Source organism: Gavia stellata, chromosome 2 (genome assembly GCF_030936135.1).
Source record: "Gavia stellata isolate bGavSte3 chromosome 2, bGavSte3.hap2, whole genome shotgun sequence".
NCBI classification, from domain to species: domain Eukaryota; kingdom Metazoa; phylum Chordata; class Aves; order Gaviiformes; family Gaviidae; genus Gavia; species Gavia stellata.
Genome location: NC_082595.1, coordinates 34,749,705 through 34,773,021, shown reverse-complemented (window position 1 = coordinate 34,773,021; position 23,317 = coordinate 34,749,705). Strand labels below are relative to the sequence as shown.

The 23,317-nt window shown below is 43.2% G+C and overlaps 1 protein-coding gene across 2 annotated transcripts in view; it reads right to left on the bottom strand.

The window, feature by feature from the left end:
- Positions 1 to 11,726: 11,726 nt before the first annotated feature.
- RPS6KA2 (ribosomal protein S6 kinase A2) overlaps positions 11,727 to 23,317 on the bottom strand; it is a 312,524-nt gene continuing 300,933 nt past the window's right edge. For both annotated transcript variants that reach the window (XM_059835897.1, XM_059835896.1), the window contains 6 exons: positions 22,528 to 22,686; positions 21,197 to 21,358; positions 16,792 to 16,868; positions 14,179 to 14,296; positions 12,935 to 13,072; positions 11,727 to 12,568 (listed from right to left, as the gene is read on the bottom strand). In XM_059835897.1, coding sequence (XP_059691880.1) covers positions 12,443 to 12,568; positions 12,935 to 13,072; positions 14,179 to 14,296; positions 16,792 to 16,868; positions 21,197 to 21,358; positions 22,528 to 22,686 — 780 coding nt within the window. In that variant the 3' untranslated portion in view covers positions 11,727 to 12,442. The remainder of the gene's footprint in view (positions 12,569 to 12,934; positions 13,073 to 14,178; positions 14,297 to 16,791; positions 16,869 to 21,196; positions 21,359 to 22,527; positions 22,687 to 23,317) is intronic.

Sequence of the window (23,317 nt, the reverse complement as noted above, 5' to 3'; positions counted from 1 at the left end):
TTACTAATGTCCTCAAATGTGCATGTGCAAAAGTGAGATAGGTGGCTATAGGCAACCTCCAAACTCTGTAGTGAGGGTCCTTTTCTTATCAGAAAGATTTGAAATACTGTGTTCCACAAACATCTGAGGCCATCTTTTATATGGGTATTGATCTTTCCAATAAACATTAATATTAGGTGGTGATGCTTCAGTTCACAAGGACCATCTTGTTTTTTACAAGAGGTATCTTGTTTTTCACAATGAGAGCCTTATAAATTAAATACAAGAGCCTACATCCAGAAGCCGTGCAATACCCAGCTACTGATCCTTGGCACCTGGAGCAGACTGCAGCATCTGCCCTGCACACCTAGCTTCACTGTGTGGGCGAGAAGGGGAGGGTTAACCCTGCCAGAGTGGAAGCCAAACCTTTCACACTGAGCAGGAAGCTCAATGAAACCTAACCAAGAGGAATTTTGGAATAGAGGCATGCCCTTAGCGTGACGCTACCCTGTGACTTTGGTGCTTTTCTGCTCAGGGTGTCCCTCCTGAAGGTTGTGCAGAAGTATGTTTTTACAATCTGCTGAGAGCAGCTCCTTCTTTTCTGTGGAAACCTCAGGAGGAGGCAGTGTGAGCATCGTCTCTGCATCACATGAAAACCCTGTGGTTCCAGTACTTGCCAAGGGTGCTACAGATCAGAGCAGGGAATCCCATCAGCTCCTTCCTCAGGCTGGTGTTGGCCAGACCCACCCTCCCTCCTGGGAGGGTGACGCAAGCTTCCAACTGTGTAGGCTTATTTAAGGCTCTTTGGGCTAAAAAGAGGGACCGTCACTTTGCAGCAGGGCACCCCGATGGGTGTAGCTATGCAGCGCTTCCATACTGAGTGGCTGCTCTGCACAAATCTCTGCCACATCATACACGAAGGAGGCTGCTCCAGCGTTTGTCACAGAGGTGGAACAACTCTCACCAAATGTGATATTTAGTGTTCAGGATTTACCAAAAATAGTTCTTATGGGAATTGCTAACATTGACAATCTTGAAGCTGAGGTGGGGAGTGGGGTAGTGTTTTCCCTGGAGAAGCACCTTCTTTCACTGTCACTATGCATTATTAGGAACAGCATTTGCATTTGTTATTGATAATTTACTTCCCTTCTTCCTTCTTTTTTTTTTTTTTTCAATACCCAGGATATTGTGATTAGGATCTTGCAGCCTCTCTATCTCTCTGTCTTGGGGTACATCTTATGGATGTGCAGAAGCTGCATAAAGTAATCACTCAGCTCCAGGCCTTCACGAGTCATCACTCAGTTCCAGGTCTTGGGAATGTAAGAATTCAAGGTTTTGTGGTCTTAACTTTCACTCTCTTTTAAACAGCTTAATTCTAATTGGAGAGCTTATTGAAGATTAAAGCCTTCTTTATCTCTTTGTACTGGAAGGTTTCACTCATATGTTTGACATCTATTTGTTTAAGGCCCTCCTATGATTCACAGGATTAGTGCACTACTAATGCAATTGTAACTTATTTTGGTTTTAAGGCAGTGTGTTTTTTACTTTTTCGGGGTAACACCATTTACCCAGTCGTGCTAGAGGTTTCAACCATATTGCACCAATGGTGTGAAACAGGGTGTTCTAAATTAACATTATAGATAGTTGTAAACATCACAAAATTTCAGAAAGATATTCTATATTGTCAAAGACAGCAAAGATTCTTCACATGTACCACAGTAAAGATACAGATCTAAACAGAGAAAGTTGATTATTCCAGTTATTTGTGGCCTAACAATCTTTGAATTAATCTTTGGAGTTCATCCATCAATCCTATGCAAACCTGATCTGTTCACTTGGTGCTGACTACTTGTTGTAGGGTGGTATGAACACATATCATATTTGAGGCCAAAAGAGACCATACACAGAATCACACAGAATCACTAAGGTTGGAAAAGACCTGTAAGATCATCAAGTCCAACCATAAAAAAAAAAAAAAAAACACAAAACCACAAAACACCCACAAACCACAAAACACACCACAACCCACACCAAAACAACCCACCCACACCACACAGCACCATGCCCATCAAGCCACATCCCACAATGCCACATCCACACGCTCCTTGAATACCTCCAGGGAGGGTGACTCTACCACCTCCCTGGGCAGCCTGTTCCAATGTTTCACCACTCTCTCAGTAAAGAACTTTTTCCTAATATCCAGCCTAAACCTCCCCTGGTGCAACTTGAGGCCATTTCCTCTGGTCCTGTCACTCGTCACTTGGGAGAAGAGACCAACACCCACCTCTCTGCAACCCCCTTTCAGGTAGTTGTAGAGAGCGATAAGGTCTCCCCTCAGCCTCCTCTTCTCCAGGCTAAACAACCCCAGCTCCCTCAGCCGCTCCTCATAAGACTTGTGCTCCAGACCCCTCACCAGCTTCGTCGCCCTTCTCTGGACACACTCCAGCACCTCAACGTCCTTCTTGTAGTGAGGGGCCCAAAACTGAACACAGTATTCGAGGTGCGGCCTCACCAGTGCCGAGTACAGGGGCACGATCACCTCCCTGCTCCTGCTGGCCACACTGTTTCTGATACAGGCCAGGATGCCGTTGGCCTTCTTGGCCACCTGGGCACACTGCCGGCTCATATTCAGCCGGCTGTCAATCAACACCCCCAGGTCCTTTTCTGCGGGGCAGCTTTCCAGCCACTCGTCCCCAAGCCTGTAGTGTTGTCTGGGGTTGTTGTGGCCAAAGTGTAGGACCCGGCACTTGGCCTTGTTGAACCACATACAGTTGGCCTCGGCCCATCCATCCAGCCTGTCCAGATCCCTCTGCAGAGCCTTCCGACCCTCAAGCAGATCGACACTCCCGCCCAACTTGGTGTCATCTGCGACATCACAGCATTTAAACTGATTTCCAGATTATGCAGACTGTTGAAGTCATCCATTTGCTTCCATACTAACCTTTTGTCTGCTAAGGCATAGCTACTGAATGCAATGTACTAATATATAACTTACCCTCGTTCAAATGCCAGCACTGTATTTTTCCTCAGAGTATCTGATGGTAGAAGAACATGGGGCCACTTGGAGACTTCCTGGAACTGGGGATTGTGCAAGTTGTGTGAATGTGCGTGTTGGATATCTGACATGCGCTTCGGAGAAGGTTGCTGTCATTCCTGGGCTTGGGAGAGTAATAACAAATTTGCACCTGAATTGCAGAATAAATAATCCTCACCTTTGCTCCACTGAACGTGCACTTTTTTTTTTGGCTGGGCCAAAAGCATGCCTACATCTCAGCTGTGTATTCCACTTTATTCCTGCCCATCTAAGCACACATCAAGGAGCAAGTTGCTTATTCCTGGACAGAGTCTTTACCTGCGTGTATTAGTCCACAGACCCAATAGGAAGACCGCAGCCCTGTAGTTGATGTGCAGCTCTACTCAGAGTGTAACAGATGGCAGCAGACTGGTGGTTGAAATGAGACCACAGGTCCAAATAGAAAAAGATCAGCAGTGTCAAGAGTGTTTAAAAGCTGACAGGTCACTCTTGTCACTTCTCTGAAGTGAAATGCAGGTTATTTCTGTTCTGTGTGTTTAAGGCTCCATTCTAACAGCTAATGTTCCTAAAGGCTAAATTGTTCTAGTACCAACAGGTGAAATAAATGTAGACCTCTAGGAAAAGTCTCATATGCTTAAATCCAATAATGTTCTTTTCTCAGTACACTGGCTCTGACTTCAAGGGGACATGGTTACTGACATTAGGGGATGACCTCCCCACTGTGTCCGACTCAGCTGAGGTCACTGTAGATAATAGCAGTTAGTGGAGATTCACATCTGAAATCCACCCACTTGTGCAAGTCAAATGCTAAGGTAAAACACACCTTCACACTTCACACTGACTACCCCGTTGGAGAGGCAGCTAGCCTGAATGGATAAGTAAAGCAAATAACTGATTATAACAGAGTTTACAATAGAGAGAAGAGCCTACACAATAATGCAACAATTGGAAAGTCTGGGTAAATGAAGTGGAAATCACTGACTCTTTGTTTGCATGCCTTAGCAAGGAGACTGTCATTAAAATGGAAGCCTGCTTTCTGCAGTAGGGAAAGCGTGAGGCTTTGTGACTGTGGCTATTTTTACCAGTGACTGCAGAACCTGAAGGATGGGAAGAATCAATTAGGCAGGAGCGTGCCAAGCCAAAAACCAACGTGCAGCCTCACCACAGACGGTGAGTCACCAGCCTTTTTATAAACTAATTTCCTCAACAAAGAATGGATTTGAGCTCAGGCCAGCTTTGGTTGTTTAGAAAACAGCCAGAGCACCACAAATAGCTCTCTAGTCCATCTAGATGAATGGACAGAGATCCCCTTCTTCCATCTTGCATCCAGACAGCGAGAGTAGGGTGCATCTTCACCAGCCAGTGCACCACGAAGTTATCTATAGTTAACCTGAATAGCTAGGCATAGCCTAAAATCCTTGTCTTCAGCTCTTCTTCATAGCCTTTAATGCAAAATCTCTGCTTCTTGTGATCTTTAGACATTAGCTGTTATTGTTACTGCCCATTATTTGCCTTGCTGTAGTGCCTGAGGTGCTCAGCCAGCAGTTACGCTGCCCTTGAACAAGATGGTATTCAGACATATAACAAGATTTTCTGAGCCTCGGGACAATTCTCATGGTACACAGAAAGTGGGACACAAAAAGGGGATGAAGCAGCCAAAGGTGACCTTTGGAAGTCCACAGACGTGAACGCCAGTGTAACGGTGTGCAGGCTCAAATGTGGTACCGCCAGGGAAGCAGAACCAATCCCTCAAAGTAGGAGAGATTGATTTTGCTTTTGTGGTTACTAGTAAGTTCAGCAAGCAGAAAAGGCTATGCAGGCTACTTGCCAGCGACCAGCAGTTTCCAGAAGAACCATACCTCAGAAGATCTCTAAAGGGCAAGGGAAATCCATGCCAGGCAGCTTGCGTGAAAGCAGTCATTTTTCTGGCAGTGAAATCCTAAATTTGTGTGGTGGGTGAACTGTCTGACTGATGAGGGGTTAAAGGCTTACCTGTTGCTTCCCAAAGTGGAGCTTTGAGTATTTAGGCTGCACAGAGGTAACAGCTCCAGGTATAATTTGAAAAGGTAACTGTGTGCTTTTACTGTGACCAACACATGGCATTCAAATATGGCCAGTGCTTGGGGACTGGAAAGGAATTATGCAAAACGAGCAGGATCCTTTTTTTTTTTTTTTTTTTTTTTTTATTTCTTTATAAAGAGAGGAAAGGATGGGCATGCCAAGCCAAAACGGCGTAGTATAGACAAAGGTGAGCACTGAGGCTTCTCCTCGGGGGCCACCACAGTAAACTCTTGCCCTGGCAGAGTAGAGCTCCCCATCCCTCCTGCCGGGAGGGACCCAGCATGCAGCCAGCCCTTCAGCACAATCACAGCTCTTTGAAGTCAGTTTGCACAGTTTCACAATACCGTCAGCCCACGTCGCAGCGGGGCAGCAGCAGCTGAGGCCAGCAACAGTAGCAGCAGCAACACCGGATACAGTGCACAGAAAAAAGGGAGCAAAGAGCTTATTTGCAAACGGTTGTATGTAACAATATAGAAAGTCCAAAGATCATCATTCTTCTATAAAAATATTACACTTCATAAAACAATGTACTATAAAAAAAACTATTCAGAAACGCTGGTAAGCATAATAAATATCTGTACACTGGCTGCCCTTTTCATACAGGAAACATAAAAAGCATGAGCCTCAGAAATCATCATTTGTAAACATGAATATGGAGCCTGTAAACAAAGTGCTAGATCATGTTTTGTCAAATTCATTGAATACTACCCAAGTTAATCCCTCACACACATCATCACCTAATTGCCAGACTCCACCACCACGACAGGAGAGAGGACCCTGCTCTGAGCTGTCCCCCTCGTTTCAGTGAAGGTGCATAAGGATCAAGGAACTAATACAACAAGAGTGAGGGAGGCAGGATTTGGCTCTGAGTAGCAAATCAGAAACAATCTTTTAGCAACTGTTTTTCATTTTCTGCACTTCAAAATGCTTATTTCCAGCCTCTCCTTTCAAAATTCTCCTTTATCAAAGAGGGCATGAATTTTCCTCATTTGCCTTTCAGGCTATGGCGTCTCTGAAAACTCTGACCATCATCACATCCATTTAGGAGACATGATGGAGCACAAATTGAATCGGTAACTATGTATACCTAAGCAAGAAGTAGTGGTTGTACAGTTCAACACCGAACATCATGGTTTACACAACACAGGCTGATGCAAAGGGCCAAATTCTTAATTTCAGACTCTAAACTTTGGGCTACAAAACACTTCCATGTGCAAGCCTGTACTGACATGCATGATCAGATGCCTGGTTAGCTGGCTGACTTGCATATGTTGTCACTCACTTGCACATGGAAATGCAAGGTCTAGGCTCACAAAACATGAATAGATTTTGGCTAAAATTTGGCTCTAAGAACTACTGTGACTTTATTTGATCTGAAACATTCTTCTTCTGCACAGGCTTCTACCTACCCTTCACCTAAATACCGAGAATTTTAGTTCTGTACACAGTGAGAACCTTACTTTTAACCTCGCTGTATCTTCTGAGTTTAAACACTCAAATTTTTGCCAACTTTCAGAATATGAGAGGATGCACAATTGTTGCTTGTGCCTGTTGTGAGCAGACATGGAGGGGGGAGTGTGAGTCTGTGTTCACACAGGAACTGAGCTACCAGAAGCAGCTTAGCTGCCGTGTTTCGGGGCAATGCAGAGTTGTAAGAGTGGAGTTGGCTAGGAACTATGACTACATACTTCTATAGGATTATGATGTATACTTCAAAAGAGAAAAAGAAAACAGGCTTGCACATTTTCCTTTTTTTATGAACTATATTAAAGCATCTTATTAACATTATTTTAGGCCTTTTTATTTTAATGTAAGGAATACCTGAGGTGGTTGGCCCAGTTGTGCTGCTTGTCTGTCCTTTAGGATTCAGATATGTGACCCTGGAGATCGCTTGGCTCTTGTTTAACAGGTGCCATCTGCAGATGTTCAACAAGAGAACTTTGCTACTAAATATTTGCTTTGGCGTTTTTGTTACACATACCTTAAGATACAGCTTCAAAACACATGAATGAAAATAACTTTCTGGTGAAAGCTAAGACACCTCCTTTTCTGCTATAGTAATCTGCTTTACCTTCCATGTTTGTCTTCCTTACTCCTACTAGGTAGGGACCTAGAAAGCTGTAGCACTCTTCAAAATCAGGAATTTCCTCTGTAAAAATAGGCAATTTAAAAACAAACCCCAGGATTTTTTCTATCCTCTTTACAAAGTCAATGGTGGCAAAAATACACACAGTCAACTTTATTTCCCCATGGCATGTCATCTGCAGCCCTACACCTCCTGGTTACTGGGAGTTTATATGAACTTGTGTTGAATTTTCAGAAGCCTGGACTTGTCCTTCCCCCTCTGTGCGCACAGCCTGGCACTGGTAACCTGCTGCTGTACAAACATCCCATCATTTATCGCCCTGGCTCTGAGCCACACCTGAGCTCAGCTCAGCATAACACAGAAACAGAGGGAAAGAGGCGACACCGAAGTTGTAGCCACACCAATGTGTTGACAGCACTGCTGGCAAAAAAGACGGTGTTGCCTTCCTGCTGTCCCCAGCCACTTGTTCCGACGCACAAACATTTGCTTTGCCCCATGCTGACCTGGATAAGGGAGGTGCAAAAGGACAGATGAGCAGCTGAGGTCAAGAGAAAGTGACTGCCTGCCTTTTTTAGCATCAGCACTCACATATGCTGGCATAAGCTCTATGGACCGGTGGCACAAGAAACCCTTGTGGCACTCATGGCTTAGGGGATGATCCAAGCCCTGGCATAATTCATATTATAGACACACAGCAATTGCCATACTTGACCAAAGTCCGAATGTATTCGGATGTACCAGAGCTGGGTACAAATTGTTAGAAAGAGCACTGCACTACGCAGGCAAAACCAGCCTGTCCCTTAAAGATTTGCATACTGATTTCTAATAGAGTCTGATCTGCCCTGTAAGCCAACAGATTTATTGTCCCTTTCAAATTCAGTCCAAAACCTATTCAACCATAGATCTGGCTGAGAAGAGTCCCAGTATTACGTCCAGGGTTAGGTGAAGCGCAGGGACACACAATCTGTGCTTTGTAAGAGCATGACATGCAACGTTGTGTCACAAAGTCATGTCACCCAACATGTCCTTCTCCCAGCCCCCTCTGCTTGGGTTATCCCCAGTATCCAGGGGCAGTCTCGGGGAGCTGCTCAAAATGATCTGAAATCTGTTGTCAGGTAGCCATTTTTTTCAGATGTAGAGATTGATTACAAAGTGTCTGTGAGGGTCACTTGTGGTTTGCTGAAGAAGTCAAGCTTTATAAATGCTATCTGCTGTTAAAACTGGCTTGAAAAAATTAAACACACTTTAAACAAGTAAAAATTAATGGGTGACAAGGGTCAGGAGTCAGCTCTTCTTGTGAGCAGCACTTCCCACAATTTTGCCATATACACAAGCTGTGGTGCTGTGCAGGAACTGGGGCAACTCTTCCCATTGCATCAGAACCATTTGGCTTCTTCAAAGTCCTGGAGCTGCAGAGGTCCAGCTCTGCAAAGCGTGGGGAGATACCTCCTCCTTGCTGGGCAGACTCCTCTCTAGTGAGCTGAACAACAGCTTTTGAAGTGGCTCTCCAGATGAGCTATGTCAGTGACAGATACACGTTAGCATCCCTTGGATGGTCATTGCTTTGCATACCTTGATGGTTCAGAAATGTAACTATACTATTTGTAACAGCCTAAGGCACTAGGTCACTTTGTGGACTAATAACCTTCAAGATGGTATGATCTAATTCAAACTGATTTTTAGACTTTCAGGAGTTAAACGTAACATTTAGTAGAAATATCAAGACAGAGAGAGAGAGAAAGAGAGACGCTAAGCCTTTTTCAGTTAAGGTTTCTCCTAGAAAGAATAAATGCTTATTGCTGAGCTATACTGTAGCAAGGAGTCTGGAAAGGAGATGCTGGTATAAAAGCAGCCGTAGCAGTAATTAGGCCATGTCCATGCGTCTTCGCCTGGATCCAGCTGGGCTAGGGGAAGCGACGGGTGCTATCAGTTGGAAATAATGAGCGCCAATGGTGTGTTCCTCCCCCTCTGCCAGGAGCGACCGTCCCTGGATTTGCTAATGGCGGCTCTTGTATTTCAGTCCAAGTGAGCTGGATCAGCAAGACTGACAGTGGAAATGGTTTAATTGGGTTCATCTTGACTGAAACAGGTCAGCAAACCCTCAGAAGAGCCATGGCAAGCCTAGGGAGGGGGCACTGATCTGCCTTGGGGGTGCGTGGGGATGCACAGCTGGGACAGAGGGGAGGCTGGATGGGACAGCTTCTTCCACTGATGGACACAGCCGCCTACCCACACCCAGAGTAACCACTACTGTTTTTAATGACAGATTTTCAAGAACACTGCAGACAAAACTCTTCTGAGTATCACCTCAAGCACTGACTACACTTCTATCCTCATTTGGACAAGCTGGGACAACGCGTTTTCTGTGTATCTATTTACATATACACACACATGTGCATACATCTGGATGCACTGGCAACAAAATCTTAATAAGCAAACCCTATTATATGTAATTTATAGGTTTATAAAGTAATTAAGGAGCATCAACATGTATCATTCTGTATGTGGCCCAAACCTTGTATGGTTAATAGGGTGATAGCTGGTGGCTTAGAAAGAGCTAAATCAGGAAAAGATTCAAACCATTAAACTTCGGGAAGAGCAACATCCTGTAAGCTTGGCCTACAATAATATTCAGATGAAAAAAATGCTCAAAGAATTAAGACCATGTATATCAAGAGGGAATTAGACTATTTCCAGTGGCTGTGAAGAGAAAGCAAACTGAAGCAATGAAAGATGACCAGGAAATCTCAGGGGGAGAAAAAAACTGTACATAATATTTACAAGACTCTTTCTGCCCATATACACTACAATTACACTGACCATTAAAAATATATTTTGTTGAAACAGCACAAATCAGCAGGGACCCCAGAAAATCCAGCCCTCCTTCCAGGCTGCCCTTAGCATCCTTGTGCCCACCTTGCCTTCTTCCAGGATAGAAGTCACTTGCAGGGAAACAAGGCCTGGCCAGAGCGTTTCTGTATCAGCCAGGATATCCCCTGCCTGTGGACTCGCCTCACAGCGTGCTGCTAGCAGAAATACACGAGACTTAACCTTTAACAAGAGCAAAAGTGTAAAGGCAGCAAAAAGCTGATACTGAGCACAGCTTAGCTGGAGGAGAGAATGAGGGCTGCTGCGTCCATAACCATAGACACACACCTGCGCATGTTTGCACACATCAGTCCAAGCCAATTCAGCCACTGTGTGAAGTTTCACAGCATTGTTTATTCTAGAAAAGAGAAGGGCTTCAAGGAGAGCTGCTTTGCAGCAGTCCTCTGTGCACAGCACATAAACCTGAACATTAAATACCGGTTTAAATTATTAAGAATAAATTTAAATTTAAAAATAGACTAATGCAAACAAACAAATTTCAGTCAACATTGGAACAGAGCTAGTTTTAGGAAGCATATTGCTCTGGCAAATGCAACTCCTTGTTCCCTTGCACACTCTGAGGCAATGATCTGGTAATTCCAGTTCAATACCGAAATGCTCATACTACCCAGCAAGGAAAAATTTCCATCTCTAGCATATGAAGCTCCATGTTCACATTTTTCTTCTTTTCCCATCACAACAGAAAAAAAGCCAACATAGCACATTAGTTTTTCCCACAAAGCATCGGAGGTGACAACATTTACTTGGAAAACAAAAATTAACAAAAGCAGTACAAAGAAGAATCCCGGTCAGCTTGTGACCACCATAAGCCAAGATGGGTAAGAAAGAGTAAAAAAATAGTTCACATCCGGCACCACAAACCTTGCTCATTTTCTTTGAAATCAGGGAATGAGAAAAAAGGTCCATCTTGCTGAGATGGTTTCAACAAAGTTTTCTTTCCCTGAACCTGGAAAATCCAGGTATTAGGGTACAGAACTTTTGTTTTATATGTATATAAATACACATGTACATATTTATATAAATATAAAAGCAGAGCATCCTCCCATTTCTCCTCATAATTTATTATTATTAAAGCTTGTAACAGTGTTAGCTGGACTCTTCAAAAGTGGGTACTCTCTGCGCACACACGGCACAGGGAGTTTAGCTCTGCTAGAGCAGAACAGCCAGGCAGGGACATGAAACGCTGGGTGACCGAGGCGGATTCGGGTGAGCAGCCAGGGAAGGGCAGGGAGCAATGCCTGGAAATGGCGTCGCTTGCTCCAGGGTGGCACTCTGGCCCGCCAGAGCCAGTCTCCGTGAGCAGACTTGGTAACGGAGTGGGAGGACGGCTGCACCGACCCACTCAGCCCCTCGGCAGCCCAGTTGCCCACCCACCCTCTTCTGTACCGGCTGCTGAAGAGGGACTGTCCCTCGCTTTTAAAGGGAGTCCCAGTTTGCCCCCTAAGCACGTGTATGCTAGGTCCCTTTGGCAGTACTCCCTATCACACTGCCATGGGTCTTTTGCCTGCTGTCCTCAAAGTCACCCGCACTGTTCCCTGCCTCTGCTTGGCTCCCCAGCCCCCTCACCGAGTCCTCCCAGACCTCCTGCTTGCTGGCCGAGACCAGACACCTTTTTCTCCCCTGGTCCACAGGCTCCTACTCACACTGTTTTACATGAATGCACAGTCTCATAAGAATCTCCTCAGAGGACCGAGTTTCTCAGAGGTTTTCTGCTCTTGGAGACCTTCGAGTAAGTCAGGGCTGGTGGCACATGCTCCTCGAGCAGTGCTGACTTCATTCTAGAGGGGGCAGGGGCAAAGTGCAAAAGATTTCTTGAAATCAGAAGGTATTTCTACCACTGACAGCTCTCTGTCCTTCATGTTATATAGCACTTGTTTCAAGTAAGGTATTATTCATGTGTCTCTGCAGCCTTCACTCTTCCTGGGGTGAGTGGAGATCAGTAGATGTCTACTGGTGATCAGCCGAGCCACTTCATCATAATGCATCCTGGAACAGCTGAAAACATTCAAACCCGACTGCGTTCTTCATACAAAAAGTGCTTTTCTTGAGAAACAAAATGAAAAGAGTGTTCCCATGGAACATCCTAAGGACTCAAAAATAGTATTTCCTAGGGTGAGAAGGATGGAGCACACCTACTTTGTTTGGCTTTATCTCAGTAAGGAAACAGAGCTACTGGCAAAATTGGCACATCTTTGTGAAGCTGTTAAACTCGGGACCCTGGCTGGAATGTAAAAGAAATGATGGAGCAAAGGAGAACTTTGCCTTACACTGGGCTTCTGCTAGTTCTGGTGATTTCATGTGCAGGTTATCCAAAAAAGTTCTGCTAGCCGAGTAAAGATGAATCTCTCAAATAATAAACTGTGGGTTTTCAAAGAGGCCTTTTGGGGGTACTGCTACAACCTGGTAGAGGTAAGTCTTTTCATGCCTCGCCGCTGAGCCAGACTGGAGGACAATACAGGCTCCAGCCTTGGTGCCTGAGGTGCTCGGTTTAAAGCAAAGTAAGTGGCTGCCATTGCACCCTGTAAAATAGAGAAAGAGAAAAGAGAATTTTTTTTCTCAGAAAGAGAAAATGCTGGGCTGAAATGCAGTTCTTTGATGCTTTTCCCCTCCCTTTCCCTGTTCAGTCCCCTGAAAAAATGGACGTGCATGGATGATTTCCATGAAATGTTTAGGCGGGCTGGCATATAGCTGGGGTGTCCCTGATTCAAACAAGTGGGTAGCACTATGCGCACAGAGTCCCACCGGGTCATTACAATGCAGATGGAAGTTAAAAATATTGAGCAGGTGGCAAATAATCTTCCCAATTCCTCTATCACTTTCCAGAATATTTACACAAATGACAGCTCATTCTGCAAGGGAGGAAGAGGCAGGGGGGTAGGATGTACCTTCACCAGGTGAACATCCTGTCTGCTGAGTTGGTTTTGAGACAGATACTCCCTGTTCACTATCCATGGATGTCTTAGGACTTGGACTGCCGTGAGGCGCTGATGAGGGTCTACGTGAAGCATCTTTGACACAATGTCCTGTGTTTAAAAGGAAGAAAAAAGTAAAAGGGAAAAAGTAATTAACAGCAGTGTAGGTTTTACTAAGATATTCCGGGTGGCAGTGTCATCACCAGCATGTCCAATTGAGAGAGGGAGGCACTTTAGATATGCTTTATATTTTTTAAGTGTAAAGTCTGATCTTCAAAATTTTCAAGTGTAATGTTCAACTCTCAGCTGATAATCCAGTCAAAAGATAATGTGGAAAGTATTCAGCTTATTGAGTGAGTGCTAATTACTGGTGACCTTGCCATCTGGAGGCATCTCCTCACTGAGTCCAAAGTATGCTTACAAGAGAAGCTTAGAACATTCAGGCGGCTAAAATTCAATGAGATCAGTTCTACCACATCTGAACATTTTAATTTCAAAACTGGACATCTGATAAAAAATTCATTGTGAGGCTCATAGGTGTTGGTAGCAAGATTGCTTGCAGTTTTGTGGTGGGATATATCAATGTTCTTCCATTGGATACTACCAGTTGCTAAAACTGAAATCTCTTGCAGCAATCTCTAAATCCTGCCAAAGTTTCTGATTAATGCCGGGCAACTGGAAGTTTGCAAGCTTTCCTGTCTACCTGTCTCATAGACCAGTGCACAGCTTCATGTCCAAAGTCGCAGCACCAGATGAATTTTATCTCCCAGGGTTTCCATGCTTTGTGACAGATGGGCAGCCTAAACTGTGAACTGTACAGGAATTAAAAACGCTAGTTTGTAAACTGCCTGCTCCTGGTTAACTTTGAGGACCAAAAAGGTGATTCACATATAGACCATGAATTTGTGGCACTGACTACCCTAAACTTCTTATGAAAGTTCAGTTGCACCAAAAGAGTTCTGCGCTATTTTAGTGCTAAGAAGATTCACAACTGATGGTGCTATATTATGCCTTAGTTTAATAAAATAAACTACCAAAATTCCTAACACGCGCACACACACTCCTGCAGAGTAGTGGAAACATAAAGAAGCAAGCTTTTATTTCATAAGTGACTGCGAAATAACCCTCTGACTATCTCCCTCTTAAGTTTGTTACAATTGCAGACTGCAAGCCCGTTTCAGAGAACAAGAAAAAAAATTGAGAAAGTGTTCGCTGACCTTTGCAGTATCAGATACTGAATCCCAGTTTCCTCCTGTGAGTGCATATTTGCCACTGCCAATCCTGGCCAGAATCTCCTCTGGTGTGTCATCTGGTCCATTTGCAAAAGGAGTGAACCTATTTAAAAAAGGAGAAAAAAATATAGTGTAATTTGCAAATATATTATTTCTAGGATCTAGTGCTAACTGCCACTGATTACAACAGAAATTTAATTCCAGAATGGACTACAGATATCGCTGCTTCACTTCTACTCAAACTATACAGTCTGGTGGCTCCTCGTACTAAGTTGTTCCACAGAGGAAAAGACTGATTCCTTAATTGTTGGGGTTTTTTTAATTTTTGTTCTGTTCTCATTTTTTAGAAAAGAAATATTATTTTTAAAAAGTAGACAGGTTTTTACCTCTTTAATTGTTTTAATTCTGCTTTATTGCCAACAGAAGTACCTTGATAATGGCAAGAAAGGATAAAAATAATAAAGGAGAAAAATGAGGATCTGAAACAGAAAAAAGGAAAAGAAAAAAGAACCCTTTAGAATCTATTTTGCAATGCTTTGTTAACTGTAATGTGCAAGTCTGTTGGGCAAAACAAAGGATCTGCAATAGGTTACTTCCTGATCCAGCCAGTCAGAAGTTACTAGTAACACGCGCCCAGCTTTACAAAGTTCGTGTCACATGCAGAGGGAACACTTTTTGTCTTCATAAAGTGACAAGCGATAAGATTTTTGCAGCTAACTAAAATCTACCAGGCCAAATTTTACTCTGCGATCTTGAACAGCTGTGTAGGTTTAGAAGAAGGGGGTATTTGGGATTTTTCTACTTTTCCTTCCATCTGTCTTTTCTCTTCTGAAAACTTGCCAGAGTGGTTTTTAGATCGTTAAACGGTTGGTTTGGCCACAGCTTCCTATCACACCTGGTTTCTAATAGCACATTCAATTCTGCACACTGTTATTTTCTAATTTTCAAAAACGTGTCAGATTTCACAGAAGTTCAGCTGAAGGAGATACATAATATTATTGCAATCTATAACTATCAAGAGGAGTGCACTAAGAGTTAAGGACTGGCTCAAACTCCAAAGTCTGTCACTACCTGCATTAACAGGATCCCAGGCTTGTGCTCTAGTCGTGGGTGTCTGAGCCCTCTCTGCTCATAGTGATGATGGGAGGAGAATAGAATCCTGGTTGCAAATAATAGTCAGTTCCTACTAACTCTCCTCTGGTGAGGAAGAACAAGACCATCCCTAAATGCAGTAGCGGCACCTAACAAGTCAGCAATTCTCAGCTGTTTACTCTTATTTTCTCTTGTAAGTGCAGAAAAAAGTGAGATACAAGTTAATAGCACCTGTCAGCAGATTTAATATCCACTAAATTGTGTAATCTGTATTTCAGATTCAAATATATTTGGATTTTTTTTTCACATTTAAAAAAGAAGCATTTTGAATATAATCAGCTAAACAAATGTGACTGTGGGTAATGCGTTGATTTTATTTTACTGATTTTGGTTGTGTATCACTGCAAATCTATGGCATTAGCCAAACAGAAACAGGTTTTTGGAGATCCCAGGAGACTGGGAGACTGCCCCAAAAAGTCATAATATATTTCAGCTAATGGTGAACACATTTGTCCTCAGGAACAAAATAGATGGGATGGAAACTCCTGGCACCTTTTCTATAATCCATGAGGCAAGAGACATGTATGACAGAAAGGCAGGGTCCAACTCTTTGTTTTCTGTATAAATCTAGGAATGAATCCAAGCTTCTTGCCACAGCTGAATAATCATGAAGCAGATTAAAGAGCTGTGAGAGGTCACTGAAAAGTTTCAAGCTGCACTTAGGTACAATAAGTGTGCACATACCATACCCTGAGAAATTAAATTCAGGGGCCTGATAATTCTGGATTGGGTTTGCACACTGTGTTTCCCATTCACCCCAGCACATCTTAGTCCTGTCCTTCACTGCTTATTTCATCTGTCGCTTTCTCTGGGTCTTCTTGTGTCAATATTTCACTTTAGCCAACACACTGGTAGGGGTATTTTTGCCAAATACCCTCCAAAAGTTCCTACTGCCTGTTACTGTTCTTGCTGGTCTGTTCATTCACTTTCTGTCCTTTCTGCAGCATATTTTTCAAATAGCATTTGAAAACTACATTTGGTTTTTTTTTTTTTAGCCTCTAACGGTGCTCAAATACATCGATAACAACAGTAGAAGAAGAATGAAGCTGAAAAGAATACATGTATTAATAGAAATGAATGAACATCCTCTTATGGATAAGGTGAACGTGATATGGCTCTTTATACTCCTGTGCTCCTTTCCTAGTGCAAAACTTCCATGCTGCTTAAGTGGTGAGTGAGCCTCTTAGGAGTCTAGGTCTCAGTGCATACTTATGGGCACAGGCTGTTAAAAACCTAAACAACTTGTAAAGTGCCAAAGATATTTATGCGTTCTGGAAAATCTTCTTCTAATTCTAGGTCTTGGCATCTATTTTCTTGCCTCATACAACTCAGCACATTTCTCAAAGAAGGCCAGACACTTTGCTGTCTCTATCTGTGACTCCTTTCTGGCTTAACCAGTGCTGAGCCCACTGGAGGCTGCTGCTCTAGGAAAACCTCTTCACTCACCCTGCCAACATGGTATACAGTAGGATCCCCAAGCTCCAGATGTCACAGGCTGCATCGTAACCCTGGCGTTTAAGGACCTATGTGAAGGAAAGAGTGAGACAAAAATAGGTTAATCTGCATTCCTGAATTTTTAGCTTCTGATATTCAAAAAGCACCAATTAGTGGTTGTATCTGCTGACATTTCCAGGGCTTAACTGCATATCTGGCTTGAACAGGTAGCTGCCTCAGGATCAAAATGTTCAGTAGTGCTGTGGAGCAAGGTGAAACCCAGGCTGGAATGAGCTGGTTAGTGTTCAAGCCCAGCACATCTGTCACCTCCACAGTGACAGAGATGAGTGCAGTTTTTTGGAGGCTCTGGGAGCCTCCCTGACCATCTAACACACAGCAAAGCAGAACAGCATTTCAGTGTTTTAAAATGTTTCGTAAAAAAAGCTCATTAAAACTTTGAAATGTAACCTCCTAACATAAAGGTTACCAAGAATACTGTGGATACAACAAGCGTAGGGCTGAGTGACAGTGATAAGCATGTCTGACCTCAGTTTGGATTTGATACAACAAATAGATGCACACTAACACATATCTAATGTCAGACTAGTAAAGATGCGTGACAACTGCAAAGAAAGCTAAAAGGCTAATTCTTATCTTACTTCTGTATTAAGAAAAGTGGCCACATTTAGACTGGACTTAACAGATAACAGGCTAAAACTTGATCCCTTTTTCCTATGGGGAAAACAAGACCAGTGGTACTCAGCAGAGATCTGACCAGTAGGTTCAATATTGGTACAGGATGATGAGTTATTGCAGTAAGGGTAAAATTTAGATTTCATTTATACAAGTGCATACTACGATAAATGCCTATTTGAGTCAGTGCAGATTCAAGTGAAAGTGAAGTCACCAACTGAGGCAGCATTGCTGAGATGAGGGGAAGAACTTTGTTTCTGTTTGGCCCAGAAAAGCTCAGGGACCACCTGCAGATCTTCCACTTGCTTGTAAAAGCAAACCACTTCTGTTTATTCAGTTCTGACACACAAGGAGAGTTTTGTCTCCTTCTGATAGATCAGTAGATACATTAATTTTTTGCAAAGCACATGAAAAAGGATTGTACAAATTCAGCAAGTCTTTCTCTGACCTGCAGCCTTATTACCCAGCAGTGATTTCAGCTATCTGAAGTCTATCACAGAAAAGACCAAGCACTGCTAGGAAAAAACAGTTTCAGAAAATGTTGCCTCAACAGATTTTACAAATGATGAGTGGTAAAGCAACCATCTGCCAGGTATGCTGCTGAGCGAATATTTGCTACCTGGGAAAAAAATGGAGAAAAAGCCGCATCTCCTCCTGTTGATAAAGCTGGTAAAATCCTGCTTCTGCCTCTCTCTCCTGCACATCATATATATGCTCTGTGGCCGTTTTATTTGTTTCTATTTCTTTAGTTCTTGCATTCATTCCCCCTCTATTAATGTTAGTTTTATGGGAAAAACTTCTTTGCTATTTGACAAATTCAGTTGCTTCTTGCTTCACCTGTGAGACTGAATACGCAACATTTATCTTTTGACGTGGCCATTCTCATTGGTTCTTGAACAGTTACATTTTCATTGCCATCACTGTCTCCCTCCAATAACCAAGGACAATAAAGTCTAAGGCAAATGACAGAAAAATGGGGCAGTGATGATATTTAGTGGAGCAGGGTAGTAAGCAAGTGGTTACACAGCCCCAAAATGATGGGCAGGTGTCGCTGTGTGCTTTCATTCAGTTTGTAAGAACACTGCTAGATAACAGGGACATTCACTCTGTGCCAGTGTCTAGGGAAAGCTTTGCTGGCAATTACTTTTTATTGACAGCAACTTCACCCCATGGATAACAACAGGATCTAGTGAGAGTTATCAGTTAGTGTCGCTGCTATTTGAAAATGTCTCCAGCAGGTCTGTGCAACTGTGGTTAAAGCGAGAACACTAGGCTGGCAGGAGCAAGTGTGGGAAACCTTGGCCAAAAAGGTCAGTGTTTGATCTAGGGGCAAACCAAACAGTATCAAACAGTAACAGACATGTGTCTTAGAAATAAATGAGTCAGGGAAAGAGCTTTACAAAAGATGCAGTGGTGTCCTGCTGTAATGGATGCTGAAGAATTTACTACCCATGAGGTCACCTCAAGAATTTGGTGGGATCTGAAATATGAGCATGGGCTGGTTCTTAGCGCCACACATGGCAGGGCATTGTGGTGATAAGGAACAAACTTCCCCTGGGTTCATCCAATTCCGAGAATGTCTCAGATACTTATCCAACCCCCTTTTATTTCTATCGGCTTTGATTTATTGGATGAACAATGTTAGGAATACAGGCTTTTCTTAGTTGTGACACAAGCAGGGATGCGTATGGGTGTGAAAGCTAATAAACAATCTCCTAGCTTCAAATGCCAAAACAGTAGTTCTTCACGGATTTTGGAGGGAAACTGCAGAATGAAGTATTTTTACTTTATCCAAAAGGCCCCTACTGCATCAGCAGGGAAACAGGCGGCTGCGTTCTCCCTCCTGACCCAACCTCGCTCTTCGCTCCCTGCACAGCATGGCCCGCACTAGGTGGCAGCGTGCGTCTTTCTCTCGGGTAGCCTTCATCTTCGCTCCTGTTCTCATCTAAACCCCAAATTAAATGTTTCCAAAATAAAGGGAGATCCAAGTGGGCAAACATGTCCTCCTTCCTCTGCCACTGTCCTCTTGTGTCATCAGCTCAGCTGACTTTCTGCCGCCTTGTTTAGTTTCATGGGCGTATGGCAGATGACGCAGTGGGGCTCAGACAGGGAATGTGAAAGTCAAGTCTAGGCTGGAGGGCAGCATTATATCACAGGTAAAATGTAAAAGCACTTAAGGCTTTACGTAAGCTCTCTGCCAGTTCTGGTAATGTTTCAATTAATCTCCACCGTTTCCTGCATTAGCAGGACCTGTCTTACTCATCACAAACCTCTGGGAGCATGATCTCTGCTTTCAGTTCGAATCAGAAGAGTCCGATCTGAAACTGCATTGGGCTGGCAATGTTTGTGATTACGGACACTATACAAAATAGCCCATCATGAAAAATAGCTACAGCTATTTTAAGCACATTGTATCTTGGAGAAAATCTGCGTACTTTACATCTTGCAAACATTATTATTTTTTGGTTTAGAAATTGAACTGCTGTGGTGCCACAGAACTTTTTTTACGTATTTTGATAAATTTTAAACAGCTCATTCCAGTTTCTAAAATGAAACCCAACAAACAGCAATAAAATAACAAACCAATCTGTCTTGGCAATGGAAGATTTTTTGCTGAAAAAAATCTGCTTTGAATTTACACTGCCCCGCGAATGGTCTCAATTTAAGAAATTCTCCTTCTCATGCTGGAAGGCTGTGATTCCTGTAACTTTTGGTATCATGAAAGGACCTTGTATAGAAAGATCATCCCATTTTTATCTTCCCAGTTACATGCCACGCAGATGAACATTGGATGGAGGAGAGTTATGGGGAAGAAAAGGTTGCTGAATGATACCAACTGAGAGACAGTGGTATTTGACAGTAGAGGACAGATGAAGTATTGAAAGGCAATAGTTTTGTATTTTTCTTATAAGGACCAAAACAAGCAGAGGAAGACACACATTTGAAGTTGTGTATTGCAAACACTAAAATTGCTGATAAGCATCACTCCAAGAAATGGACAATTACCCAGGAAATTAACCTCTTGCTCCTTCATTGAAAGGAAGCAGCTATGAATGTCTCAAGGGTCAAATAGAGCAAACAGCCCAAACCGTTCAAACAGCTGTGGGACCCAAACCCACTCCTGTGGGGCTGCGTGAAAGGAACAGCACTCGACAGCGATGCAGAGCCACCTCTCCCCATGCTTGGGGCAAGCTGTTTGGTCTTCCTCCATTTCCCCATCTGTAAAAATGGGGAAGCAGCCCTTTCCTACATCCCCCATAACAGAGGGGATCAGTACTATGAAAGCCCAAGAGGACAGATTTCTCTTTAGCTCAATGAAGTCAACAATAAAGCTTCCACTGACTTCAGCGTGGTAAGGATTTCATGCATGGATTTTTCTTTTGAGCGTTATTCCTGACATCAAGATTTCCCTCTTAAGCCTTATCCCATTCTGGCGCAGTGCACTAGAGGGGAAGCAGCTAGAGAAAAAAAGGTATTTATTCTAGTAATGAACCAAAGCATTGTGTACGTCAGTCCAAGACAGACACCAGCTTCTGTCAGGAGGAAAACAACTGCCCTGACAAGATGAGGAATAGGAAAGTTATGGTAATAGAGGCTGTGCAAGTGCCGGTAGCCTGGTTTCTGCCTTGCTCCTCTTGTAAGGCAGTGAGGAAAAGGGAGAGGGGGAGGAAGGACTGCTTCCTAGGACATGCTCATTACTCATGGCTTTGAAATGTGATCCTACCTCAGGGGCGACAAAGTTGGCCGTGTAGCAGGGAGTCATGAGCAGCCCGTTCTCCGCTCTCAGTTGCTTGGCAAACCCAAAGTCACAGATCCTGATGGAGTCTGGGTTTCCTGACTCATCCATGTAGAGGATATTACTTGGCTTGAGATCACGGTGCACCACCTTAACAAGAAAGCAGTGAGTAACAAGTGAGGAGAGGAGGTCAGGGAGCAGCCAGGCTTGGCTGCCATTTCTGGGCTGCTGGTTGAGGTAGGTCAAGATCTCATGCTGAAAATATTTAAGTTTTGGAGAAAAGTTGCTTAAAAGCCTTGGGCAAATGAAGGGAAAAAAAAGGTTAAAGTCTGTTAAAATCAGAAAGAACATGACAGCCTCTGCTGGTGTATTAAGATGGAGGCTGCTGCTCTAAGGGGGGACAGCTTTCCTGAGGGTGGTCAGAGGGGGCTCCTGTACAAACACCTCAGTGTCAGAGTCTGCTGGAACCTGATGGCCCTAAATATTCAGCTGAAAGGCAAAGAAATCCTGTCATAGGAGAAAAGTGTGTAAGGGTCTTCTTGCGACTGTCCATGTGAGTGGCTCACACCTGAAGGGAGGGATTATTTTTTTTCCTCATTTCAAAATGTATTCATAAAAAATCTTTCTGTAGGCACACAGCTTCAAGTGGCTGTATATTTTACCAGAGATGCTGCATTTCAGTGGTGGGAAAACAGCCTTTATTTGTTACAGCAAGACTGAAAAACTATAATGAAAACATAAAAGCCCAAGCACAAAATGCACTTGTTTTAACCATGAAAGCAGCAAATATTTGACTAGTCATCCAAACTGCTTGTCCCTGAAAAGTGGAAGAGGAGAGATTTTCAAACTGCCATGTATAGAGAGCTTAGGTTTTAAAAGCCAGCTCTTTAACAGCATGTCAGAAGCCTTGCCCATCAGCTGCTCAAACTGACACTTCATTTGGAAAGCTGAGCGTTTGATTTTCTACCTATCTGCTGATTCAGCTGTCCTGTTTGAAATTCTGTTAAAAGATCAGGTACTGCAATAATGACTGTGATAAAAAGTAAAAAAGTACTAGCTCAACAAGGTACATGAACTTGAAAATCAGTGTAGTTTGGAAATGAAAATACCACTTCAACATACTGCAGTTCAGTTGGGAAATGGCTAAAAAGCCTATGACCCTATTTCACAAACCAAATGTAATTATAAATATGGAGAAAGAGTTTTTTTGGGGAAAAAAGATATTTACATTTCAGAGAAGCAAAATCATAGCTATTTGCTTTTTCTAACAGGCAGATTTTAAGAAGGTTGATGTGGATAGCCAAAAAAGCAATGCTTACGCCCTGAGAGTGCAGGTAGTCCACAGTCCTGGTGATAGTGCACAGCACAGCGCTGGCCTCCCGCTCTGAGAAACACTTCTGCCGAAGAATGCGGTCCAGGAGCTCACCTCCCCGCATCAGCTCCATCACCAGGTACACGTATTTCCCATCATCATAGACCTGGAAGAGCAATAGATTAAATATGTGGTTTGGACCCATTAACTTGGTAAAGGTTGGTCCTTTAATCACAGTGTTGGCTTGCTTGTGTGAGATGTTGCAAGAAGAAAATGTCAGCTAACGTGTGGGAAATGTGCATATTATGCTTAACAACAGAAAAGGCAACTTTTAAAAATGACTTAATCATCACTTTTTTCTCATGTCTGTAGCAACTTGCTGATTTGTCCACACAGAAATGTAGCTTTCCTGATCTGCTATCGTGTCAGCAGAGTAGACCAAGCTGCTAAAAGCAGCACCACTTCACACAGCCTGAAATGTCTGCTGGCTCTCACCCAAGCCTCCTTCTCAGTAGTGTTCTCTCTTTCCACTTCTACAGGGTAACACTTGCCATTTCAAATATCAATATTTCCCTTTGACTCATGATCAGCTAAATGAACTGTATTATATTGTTGGCCAAGACCTACTTCCAATGATACATAGTTTGTATTTGCAATTCCGGTGAATACATTGACATCAGCTGCAAGATGTATTTACCTTCAATGTCAATTGCGAGGGGTAAAAGACATTTTTTGTTTAAATTGGAAGACAGCCATTTTCATGTCATAATCCTTTATCTGGACTGCAATAATAGGCG